Source organism: Lipophrys pholis (genome assembly GCF_963383615.2).
Source record: "Lipophrys pholis genome assembly, chromosome: 6".
NCBI lineage: Eukaryota > Metazoa > Chordata > Actinopteri > Blenniiformes > Blenniidae > Lipophrys > Lipophrys pholis.
In genome coordinates, this window is record NC_137629.1 from 18,743,462 (window position 1) to 18,755,800 (window position 12,339).

Sequence of the window (12,339 nt, forward strand, 5' to 3'; positions counted from 1 at the left end):
CAGGGCCTTCAGTCACAAGGGAGTCACTGTGAGGTGGCTGCAGTGACGGCAGCAGTGATGTCAGAGCAGAGCACACACACACACACACACAGACACACACACACAGACACACACACACACACACACACACACACACACACACACACACACACACACACACACACACACACACACACACACACACACACACACCACACACACACACTGCGTGCACATCAATTTTCCTAATGGCCTGCCCACCCGTCCACCCTCAACAAACATTTTCAAACTCACTGAGACAAAAAGAGAACATCACCCACACATCTGCTTTCCTCTCATTGCAACTCTCTGATACACGATTCGACTCAAAAATCATTTTATAATCACACAGGTTTGACTGATTTTTGTTTGTTTGTTTAACATCTTTATATTTCCCTGGATTGAAATAGACATAAGGATGAAACATGTGTAATTGAATTGCTTGTATCCCACAGATGAGTTTCTCTGTATTCAAGGTCTCAGGTGGTGTTTGTATTTGTTAACTATCATTCAAATGGAACAGCAAACATTGCAGGAATCTGTTAGCACTTAGTGGCATGCAAGTATAACCAGGAATAGTAATCTCACTCATTGACAAGCTTTTATGTTCCTCTGCAGGCTAACTCTCAGCTCAGGCACACCAGGCAATGAAACAGATGCATAGTATCCACCATTCATAATTTTTTCTTCATTCAGCCTCCCTCTTCCCCCCCCCGTAGCTTCTACTACCCACATCTTCTACCCTTCTCCTACCCCCACCCACTGTGCGCCTCCCACCCACCTGCTCCCTTGACTGCTATGACTCAGTCCTCTTCCAGCTGAGGATATATGAGGATAAAAACCTTGATGAAACAGCCAAGAAAACCATTTTACTTAAAGAAATAGAGTAATTGGCAAGGCAAAAGGCAGCTGCCTCCTCACTGTTGATGCCACCCACTGCACCCGATTCTCCCTCATTTCAAGCACAGGAGCACACACGCTCACAGCACACATGCCACCCCCAAACCAAAAATTTGTGCAGCTTTACTCAATCTGCTAATTCATGCTTAAAAGCAAAATTGGGAAGGCTGTGTGGAGTGTTTCAAAAATAGTTTTCCATTTCTCTAGATAGACGTCTGTGTCGTCACGACTCTGTGACATCGATGGATGATTTCTTAAAGGCAAACTTGCCAAATACACGCCCGACATGGGGGGGCCTGAATCAGAAAACATTGAGGAGTCAGATCACTGTCGTTGACTTTACTTTGTGCCTCACTGTCCAACGTCAACCCGTCTGTGCTGTTTTCATGCTCAAAGTGTCCAAGCATCACTTTGACTCCTCTTACATCAGTCCAAATTATGCAATCATGCAAAACACAGCGGGGGACAATTATGTTTCCTGAATGATGTCTGAGCGTCCTGCCAGTCTGCTCATCTCTTCAAATCTATTCTGGAACCTGTTGGGTCACCAAGACCTTACTTTAATCATGCAAATGACATACAGCATCATGGATCGTAATGGGAGCCATGTGACCAAGACACATGCTTACATAACATGTGATCAATCAGGCTGACAGAATGGGAGATTTACAATAAATACAGTTCACTGAGAAAGACTGCACAGCTGCATCAGCAGCTGGCTGCAGCCAGTTTACCAATTATTTAACTTCACACGGCAGCCCATGTGTCACTGTGTATTTGGCGAAATGTGTTTACTGCTTCAGAGTCACTGTTTTACAGCGGTTGAAGGATTATCTCACTGGTAGATGTTGTATCAGCAGGTTATAGTGAATTTTCATCCTCTGCATTCCTCTTGTGGTGTGCCTCATGGGTCCATTCTTGGGCCACTTGACTGCACCCTGCACTTGCTCCAGCTAAGGTCAGTCATTTAAAAACGTAGAGTGTCCATTGTTGGAATGAGTCAAGTCCATTAAAGCTTAGTTGCTATTGAATAATTTTAAAGTCTAACTATAAAACAGAGGTCATGTTGTTTGGATCTGGTACTGCTGCTACCTTTTGCTGGAACATTTTCATTCTTTGTCATTTTTAACCCACGTCTTTGAGTCATCTGTGTTGCATTTTGTTGTTTTATGTTGTATTTTTAATAGCATTATTTATTTGTACATTCATTTAGTTCACAATTGTTTGATCATATTTTAGACAGTTGCAGTACATAAATACATTTCCAAAAATGAATAAGTTATTGGCTTCTCAGGATGAAGAACACTTAAAGAATATTTGAATTGCAATCCCATGTATACACAGCAAACACTTACAGACTAAAGACAAGAATCATAAATAGGGAAGTGCACTAACCAGTAAACCACTCCCAATGTCAAACCAAATGAATTAAAACAACTGCTTTAGTGATATTATTTCAGGGTGGAAGTTAATTAAGATTACACTCCTTGTGGTAACTCTACTTGATGCCAATAAAAGGTGGAGTAATTCTTACCATTACTTTGTCTCTGTCATACAGTCACATTAAAGTGCACTTAGATGAATATATGTATTTTTGCAGTCGCATATTATTTTAGCTGTCAGCACTGTGTGGGCTAGTCTAATGGCTGAATCATTCGTTATGTTCAGCTGAAGTTACATGAGTCATTTTGAGGAAGATGCACTATAATCTGGATTGTAGCGCTTATTGAACGAAGCAGATAGATTTGCTAATGACAAGCAAGAAGAAACAACTGTCCTGGTACTCTTCTCAAACCAGAATGTCTATTTAAGGCATCTAATGCATTGTCCACAGGTTATTGTTAATGCTACTTATAGGGATCCATCTTTTGTGTTGCTTTGAAATGAATAGAGTCAATCCAGTATTAATGTGAGGCACGCCTCTAGTAAACAGGAGTTTGTTGAAAAAGTATCATTTCCTTGAGCTAACAAAATGAGGAGCTTACAGAAACTCCAGTACAACTATATAACTTGCTGCAGACATGGTGTTTTCTGGTTCTGCTTTCCCAAGTCAAGGACAATGTCTCAGTTCTTTTTAGTGTTTTGGAAAATTGCAAACTTAATGTAACACTGGTGAAGATGCCCAGACAGTTCTGGAGCAGCCGCTAACTGGATTTAGAGATGATATTCAAACTGAAACTATATTAATAGTTTTATGCCGTAAGGATTAATCGTATCCAAAGTAATAAAATAAGATCTTCACTTTTAAATGTAGTACTTCCTTCACAGTCTTCATCCCTGAAAGTAAATTTTTGTTGTTCTAAACGGAAATAAAGAGTGTCTATTGTATTAGAGTATTTAAACTATGGAAATAATGGTTTTGTAAAGTGACTCAGCCTTCAACAGTTCGTCAGCTCATGCAGGACTTACAAGTTTACAAATTATAACAGCAAGTGTTTTATCTTCACTCCTCTTTTTGTGTGGCCCATAAACAGGGAGCAGACTAATTTGTCAAGGCAGAATGCAGGTTCCCACAAGGATGTACATGTATTTAAAAGCTAAAGTGAATTTTTAGGTCTGAGGTTTTAAATGGGATAGTGTCGAGAGCTGCAAGATGCATCTATGTAAGACCAAAAGGTCCTACATAGATGATTAATCCTATTGATGGATTAGAACATTTCTTATAGGTTTGTTTCTATTTCAGGATTATAAGACATATGTGCTGACATTTGGCAACGGCAGAGTGCACCCTGGACACGTCTGCGGTCTAATATTTGACAAACCATAAATACAAAGTTCAAATGCATGTTTTTGAAAGAGATCAGGACCCAAAGAAAAGCTATTCATGGACAGAGAGAACCTGCAAACTCTACACACACACACGCACGCACGCACGCACGCACGCACACACACACACACACACACACACACACACTTTTTCCATCTTGTGGATAAATGGTAGAAAAGCCTGGAATCATGAACCAGGTCAGACACGACACCAAGATCTGTGTTTGTGTGTGTGTGTGTGTGTGTGTGTGTGTGTGTGTGTGTGTGTGTGTGTGTGTGTGTGTGTGTGTGTGTGTGTGTGTGTGTGTGTGTGTGTGTGTGTGTGTGTGTGTGTGTGTGTGTGTGTGTGTGTGTGTGTGTGTGTGTGTGTGTGTGTGTGTGATAATAAAGACTGTGATATGGAGCGATGCTCCTGTTTGCAATGAAGCATGTATCAGCAGGGGACACAAAGAGGAGGGGACGTCTCGCTCTTCCAGCGTGTGTGTGTGTGTGTGTGTGTGTGTGTGTGTGTGTGTGTGTGTGTGTGTGTGTGTGTGTGTGTGTGTGTGTGTGTGTGTGTGTGTGTGTGTGTGTGTGTGTGTGTGTGTGTGTGTGTGTGTGTCTACACTGATTGACGTCACAGACGCCCACTCATTTCCATCTTGTCTGCGTGTACAGAGAGAATAGATCCCCATCTGCATCCAGCTCTTCTCCCCTGGATACTCCCTCACTCTTTTTTCAGTCCCCCCAATGCCCCATTCTCATCTTTCTCACCTCTTGGTACTTTTCTTCCTCACTTTCTCATCCTGCCTCTTCCCATTCAATCCTGCACATCCCACCCCCATAGAGTGCAGCCAGTCCAGCAAATAAACAAGACACTCAAACACAAACAGTTTAAGACAGCCAGACAACAGCATCAGCCTCTCTGGGTCTGAGGTCTAAAGGTCTGGAATGATGACAATAGACTCCTAGGGTATGTTTCTTCTCCCCCCCCGTTTTACACAAAATGTGTACCTGTTGGCATCTTCTGTGGCATCCTTTTGCACTGAGCATGTGTTACAGTGTGACGCTGCTTCCACAATAATTGCTCATCCGCATTCACACAGTGATGTCCCTTGCTGACGACAAGACATCATTTAAATCACTTCCTCGTAAAAGGTCATCCTCATTCCTCAATCAGAGGAACCCCCACCCCCACTCCCACCCCCTACACACACACACACACACACACACACACACACACAAAACAGTGCGCGGGAAGATATGTGCGCAAGCGCGCTGGTGCTGATGCTGACAGCGGGTGTGAATAGATGAGCGTGCTGGGGGAGCCGACAGGGGCTGGAAATGCGTAGGATGACAGAATAGGATGTACACACATCTAAAAAGGGAAAATGGGTGCTATTTTAGACAACATAGCATGAGAGAGGACAGAGTGAGAGTGAACACTGATGAAGGGAGGGGGAGGGCTGGAGGGGATGGAGGGGGTGATGTTCATGCACGGCTGGGACGTAACTCCCCTGCGACTGCTCAGGCTAGACGGTGAAAAGACACAGAGACGGATGAGCAGCAGACTGGCAGATGGTCAGGCAGACAAGATATTAGGGCAGACCAAACGTGCAGATCAGCGAGACAAAAGCTGAAATAACATCGACTAATTATCACTTTGATGCCTGTGTTTGTGTGTGTGTGTCTGTGTGTGTGTGTGTGTGTGTGTGTGTGTGTGTGTGTGTGTGTGTGTGTGTGTGTGTGTGTGTGTGTGTGTGTGTGTGTGTGTGTGTGTGTGTGGGTGGGTGTGTGCGCGTGTCCTTATTCCTCGGTTTTCACCAGTACCCTCATTGCAAACTAACCCATGAGAAACTGTGAAGCACATGATGTGATTGATCAAGTAAAGTCCACTTACCAAGTCAAACACAGCTACCTCTACAGTTCACAGTTTAGAAAAGCTAAAATCAGTTTGCAAGACATTTTCAAGTGAAAAACAAAATCTTTTGTTGTGTTTTGTTGCAAGACTTGGTGTGGTCTGAAAATGGTGTGGAAAAAAGACATATTTTCTCTCACTTGTTCACTCAACTTCTTCATCCCGTCTGGAACATAAGGCCACAATAATACTTGCCCACCACCAACACTGTCCTGACCTTTGGCAATAGACCCATCACTTTTGGCCTGCCTCTTTTCCTCCTTCCTGTTGGAGTCTATTTTTGTAGATCGAGCACACGTATACATAAACTTGACATTTTAATACTTACATCATGCTGATCTCTGTACGCATCCGTGTGAGGTTTCATTGGCAACACCCCCCCCCCCCCCCCCCTTCCAAAAAAAAACAATCACCTGATATGGAAATGACAGCCTTTTCAAAATGTCGCTATCTGCAAATAAATGTTTTCTGAAATGAAAACAGAAAAACAATACAGTTAGCTGCAGATCATCCACGTATAAATACGGTTTCTGACAATAAATGTATCTCAGTGTGTGTGCGTGTGTGTGTGTACCTTGTTCTTCTACATTATTGAGGACTTAAACCTGAAGATACTCTCTGACTGATGGGGACACATGTCACCATGGGGACATAATGAAAGTCCCCATGGGGGAAATCCATAAACATTTAGCACAGCAGCTGCTTCAGGGTCAGGTTATGGGTCGTCTGAGGCTGAGGATGGGGTTGAGGCTGAAATTGGAGAAAACCTGCAGTAACTGAATGCAAGTCAATGCAATAACTCCATAAGGCCTGTAGAAACATACCATTTGCAAATTTCAGTATCAAAGCAGTGAACAAGACGGAGGGCTGATCATAGCAGACACAGGAGTAAATGGATGGATCAATGAAAGTAAAGGAACTGAGGAATATCACAAGGGGAGCACAGATGAAAGCTGAGAGAGAGAGAGAGATGTGAAAAACTCTGATCATTATTGTATTCCTTTAGTTTCACTCACTTCACTACACCTGATGTCGCTGCTCCTCATTGAACCGTCTGCCTCTCAATGTGCCAAAGTGCAAAGTAAATGACCGAGGATTAAAAGAAAGGATGGATGGATGATGAGAGAGGAGCAGGAAAAATCTTTAGAATGCCCCCCCCCCCCACCTTTCAGATGTCACCTTTCTCAAATGTCAAGTCGGAGCTGTGCTCTGGAAGCGTGTACAGGTGGGAATTGTAAAGCTCGGCTGCCATCTAGTGGTGTTGCGGCGTAACAACACCCTGCACACAACAAAATATCGACAAAATGGAGCCCGGTGCTCGGCCATGACAATGCAGGTCAGGGGGGCTGCGACTGGTGCGCACAATAGCGGAAGAAAGGTCACTGACGAGCACACTGCGTGCTTTTCTGCGCTTAAAGTGATTCACGGCCCGGCCAGCAGTCATGGCTGCAGTGATGAATGAAGCAGAGGAACTGCTGCAGACTGTCTCTCCTCATCAGACCCAAATCTCAGTTTTAAAGAAGGGTATAAAAGAAATCCATGACGCAAATACAACTGGGCATCATTTGTTTATGTCACCTGACTGAAATGTGAGGTTTGGGCCTGGAAGATCACAGCAAGCATGTGTCCACAGACATGTTTACTGTGTCAGTGCTGGAGGCAAATGCACACACTGAAAGCCCAGGAACAGTCCTCCATTCAACAGCCAGCAAGCATTTTCTCTTCCTCTCTCCTGTCGTACGTCTGCCATGAAGCGATGCAGGGCAGCTGCATGTGCATTTGATCCATGCAGAACCCTCTTCACCGAATGAGTTGCTGGTTTAAGGTTTGGAGGTGAATGTGGGTCACGTCATGCACGCCTGACTTCTTTGTACAGTTTAATATGCATGTGCAAAGCCTAAAGGGAAAGGAAGGAGCTGGGTGGACAGATCGGGCTTCTCTGCTGAAACGCTGACCTTCCTGAAGGGTCCAGGCGTTACTGAAGGCCTCCGATGGGACTGAACTCACTCCTAAGAGGGATGAAGAAGCGGACGTCAGGCTGGAGGTTTCACTGCCTTGCCTAGCGTACTGTGCTGGTGTCCCTGCTGTGTGTCTGACCTTTCATTGACCTGACTTCTCTTTTGGTCCGTCGCGACAGATACACATAGGTTATAGTTTTAAATGCTCAGCCCAGAAATACTGAAGTCCAAGCAGGTCTGCATCAATGGACTTACATTGTGCGATCAGACAGTGGTCTTGGGAGTGTGGTCCTGCAGCGGTGCTCCAGCAGGTAGAATCATCTGCTAATATTAAAGTGAATACAATCATCAGATTACACAGCTCCCAACAGGCGCAAACACTGAAAAGCTCTCACGTGTGCTTAATAATGGAGACTGGGTTCAGGAGGTTTGTTAGCTACAATGCTTTTTTAGTTGGACACTGGACGCCCTTCCCGTAGCATCACCAGCGGTTGGAGGTCAAGGGCCCTCTTCGGGATCCAATCCTGCTTCATTCATTTTACTCTCACCTCCTAAACACCTCAACTGCTAATGTTGAATCCGCTTGTGGACGCCAGTGAAGAGCACTAAAGTCCTCCAATGAAGCTTTTAATGAGAGTCGAGGCAATATCTATCCTAAAGGAAGTGTTTAAGGACGTGGTAAAGAAAACAAACTGGAGACGGTGATTCGAGGAAAATTCCCAGGACTTCTTTTTATTAAGAGAATTTCAGAACATAAGAGAGGTACCAGACACCTGCATTTGTCAGTGTTGTGTAGTGTTTCCAAATTCAATTGTTTTAAAAAAACCAAAGTGTTTAGAAAAGCCGACATGACAGCGTGGATGGAGCAGGAGCTGTTTTACACGCAGGGTCGTTTAGGAGACAGGTCGGAGGCAATTGCTGTTCCCGGAATGTTTCACATGTTCGTCTTCCTCTTTCTTATGGACAACACGCTTCAACATTTGATTTTTTTTTTTTTTCTCGTTTGTTTGTCTGTTTAAAACACAATTTCAATGAAAAGAAGAAAAAAAAAAAAAAAAGGAGAAAAGAAACAAGCTCATGAGACAGAAACAAAGGGAACTCACTGCACATTTAGAGGTCTAAAAGAATCACCCACATTAACATGGCTGAACCGTTAATAAAACATGGATAAAGGCTGAACTGTTGGGAGGAAGAGGAAGGTCTAATCTGTGAAGGAAGAAGAGTGGGGGCAGGAGGAGGAGGGGGGTGAAGAGCAAAGGGAGGGGGGCGGGGGGGGACACAGTAATACACAACTCACGACGTAGCCAATCCGGCAGGGACACGCTTTCTACACCAAACAAGCCTTCAACAATCATGAAATGCCATTTAAAAAAGATTTTAGTGTGTTCATCTTGCTTGCAGACACTTGATATGACCACTGCAAATCTGCAAGGCGCTCCATAATCAGCTTTGCTTTTTGTGCTAAAAATCTGTACGGATACTTATAAAATCATTGATAAAAATATTCCTCTGTTAACAATACGCCTTGGAGGGAAACCATGTGAGAGACTTGGGGGGCTGGCTGGCTGACTGGGGCGGGTTCGGGGTGAGGGGCCAGGGGGGGTGGGGGTGGGGGTCGTAGAGGAGGAGGAAGCTTGGGCAGTGGTGCTACTCGGACTTGGCCTCCTCCTTGGCCTCCTCGGGGGCTGCCTCCACCTGTGGGACCAAGCAGAGGAGGCCGGGTCAGAACTTTCCCCCACCGGGAAGTGTCCCACCCGGAAGAGGACGCCGCTCACCTCGTTGGTCTTGGCCTCTCCGTTCTCAGAGTGGTTTTCTTCGTTCGCCTCCGCCTCGGCGTTCTCTTTCGCCTTCTTGGTCTTCTTGTCTTCCTTCTTGTCGTTCACGGCCTTTTCTTTCTGTTAAAAAGACGCCGCCAGAGGAATTAAAACGATAACCTGCCTCTTCCGCCTGCTTGTGCAACACAGAAGCTAAGAAAGACTCTCTTACCTTTGCTGCCTTCTTGACCTTTGGTTCCGGCTTGGGTGGGGCCGGTTTCTGTGAAAAGAGCAGGACAGCGATCTAGAGACGGCTGCATTTGTAACCCAGAGGAACACCTTCACAGCTAAATTAAAGTTTTCCCTCTAGTTCTGGAGTTGCCGGGAAATTTGGGATTAAAGGCACATTAAAATAAGTTTTTACTAAGTATTTATTTCAGGAGCGGCACTTTAACAGACTCTCCAACACTCATTTCTATCTCTGAATGGCCTAATCAGGATATCTGAACAATATTTAGTGAATAAAAGTCACTCTCTGAAGTCTGTACGATGCCAGCTATGGGCATTCGGATTCTACTACCAGTAGAACACACAATGTGTTTTAAAAGTCTCTGTAAAGAGTTTTCTTTCCTGCCATTTTCCCCATAAATCACCTTTTAGACATAGAATAAGCTCATTTATAACCTCTTATAGCTTCTGCAAACTAAAATTTGCATTAAATATTTGCTATTAGCAATTTATAATCATTAGTGTAAAATTAATGTGGATATAAAACCCTGATTTGAATTTGAACCAAAACAACTTGTAGATTTGTGTTTCATGGAGTCATTTGAAAGCCTAATGACGCTTCACTTTGTCATGTACATTCTCAGTTGTTTTTAGACTTCTACCCTGATTTACATGGTTGTTACGCGTGTGTGTTCATGTGAACTTCAGTGACGAGCGTATGAGTGTGTGTTCTTACTGCTGATAGCCGAGCTGATCTCCTCTTGGGCTGAAAGGAAACAAATATCGTTATTTAGGCTTTGCTGTGACGGCAGATGTGTTCAGGAAACAAGTAATTGTGTTCAATGGTTAAATGCATTCTGCTTAATAAAATCAACACACTGTAATAAGTTTTCCTTTTTATTGGCATGTATGAAATGCGACATTATCTTACCTCCTCCTTTTCTCCTGCGTCTGCTCTCTGTGTGGGAAAGAGCAGAAATACGACACGTTAGAATGCAAAAAATACTAAAAAGCGCATTGTTGGGGGTTTATTCTGCATCTATATTGGCAGCAGACGGTTCGGGCGCATATTACGGCTGCTCACAAAGTTGTCTAAAAAACTTTTCAGATTCAGGCGAAAAGTTAAATTTATTCCATCTCCAGAGGGATTTGATGGATTTAGAGGGCAGATCTGGCGGGCTGGGGGGTTAAATCAGACGTGGGCCGTGAGAGCGGTGCCATGTGGGTCTGTGGAGCCACACTTTGAGGGTCCAGGCCCTGCTTCTCCCCTGCACTCCCCCCATCTCTTCCTCTCATTCACTGCATGCAGCTCAGATTTGAAAGCTGGCGCGGGAGTCTGCGAGAAGGGGGAGGGAGCTGCCGGGGGGCTCCCAGGCGCCACCCGGCGGCCGAGCCGCGCCATCGCACCCATTTGGGACTATGAACAAAGAGAGAAAATATATAATTTTATCCAAACGCGACGGCGAATGTCCGCTTTCGCTGTCAAAATGCAAAGGAGAGGCACTGAGGCATTTTCTGGCGCCACTTCCAGCCGGTTCGGTGGCGGAATGGCGATAAGCGAGGCGTTTGTTCGTCGGTAGGTCGGCGACGAAGGTGGACAAGAGCTGCAAAGCATGGCTGCTGCTTGTGCTTTAACTGCATGGAGACCGAGAGAGACTTCTGGCTGCCCAGAGGACAGCGGCTCGCGCGCCGAAAAACGCGTTTTAAAGGCCCGGCTCGAGCAGGAAAATATTCGCTCTCACACAAAAAAAATGTACGTTATATCTAGAAAATAGGCAAAAATTCCCGGCGACGGAAAATCGTTGTACGTGTCGTTATAATTAAGTAATGTCTCTGAGGGATGTCTTCACAGTCGTTTGCATTGCATTAAGAGACGATTTCCCCCTCAAATAATTTTTATTTTTTCGAGAATACGTACCTTTCTCTTGGGCATGTTGATCTCTTGGAGGTTTTCTTACAAACACAAGTAAAAACTGTTTTTCTCAGTGGGTTCAGTGCATGTGAAGACGAGTGTCTCCCTTATGCTCGGCAGTGTAGTAAACACACTGGAACAGAGAGGCGAGTGGTTGAATGGGGGGAGGGGTGCGGCTACCGCCATGATTGACACGCGCTCGGCCAATCACGGGCGCGGATTCGGGGCCGCAGAACACTTGGAATTTCGGAGCCGGTGATGTTCTCGGGTTTGCGCGAATGGCTTCTTGCAGGGCGAGATGGGGAGGAAGCCTGCGAGAATTAACAGGGGCTCTGCATCCGAGGACATGTTGCCCCGTGTGTTACCGTGAGAGTGCAAAAAAAAAAAAAGAAAGAAGAAGAAGCGAGGGCCTCCACTTTATAAAAAAAAAAAGAAAAAATAAAAGGCCGACATGGCTGCACCGTGCGTAAAAAGCCCCGTGTGCATCACCGCTTCGCCTTTCGGTGTTAAAGGCAGGAGCTCACATCTGCAGCGGTCAGCGAGGAGAACTCTCACCATAAATTCACTTGGTGTTTTGAGTCCAATATGGCGCCCACTCCTCTCTCCGACACATTTTTTTTTGTTTGTCTTTCCTAAATTCGTTTCAGGGGGAGTGGAGAGAAGAAGAAGAAGAAGAAGAAGAAGAAAAAAAGGCTGTCAGCCGCACACGCCTGCAGGGGGCCCACACAGTCCGTCTAATGCAAGGTGGCTGCACAAGACGCCGCTTCCACAGGCTGTGCTGTTACACAAAAGCGCTCGCAAGTGCTCCGAATCACAGCGCGTTTTCTTTTATTTTCAATCCTAAAAATCCATCAATATTTTTGTGTTACCAGAACACCTGCAACGGTGCGTATTTGCGTTGTTGGA

General features: G+C 44.9%; 1 protein-coding gene across 1 annotated transcript; it reads right to left on the minus strand.

Moving 5' to 3' along the window:
• Window positions 1–8,251: 8,251 nt before the first annotated feature.
• Window positions 8,252–11,585, minus strand: LOC308111246 (uncharacterized protein). The gene is made up of 6 exons (XM_080466077.1): window positions 11,440–11,585; window positions 10,453–10,479; window positions 10,258–10,287; window positions 9,526–9,573; window positions 9,315–9,434; window positions 8,252–9,234 (listed from the first exon to the last, which is right to left on the minus strand). Exons 1-6 carry the CDS (start codon window positions 11,452–11,454, stop codon window positions 9,187–9,189), a joined length of 288 nt encoding a protein of 95 aa, XP_080322203.1. The 5' UTR covers window positions 11,455–11,585; the 3' UTR covers window positions 8,252–9,186.
• Between the last annotated feature and the right edge of the window lie 754 nt (window positions 11,586–12,339).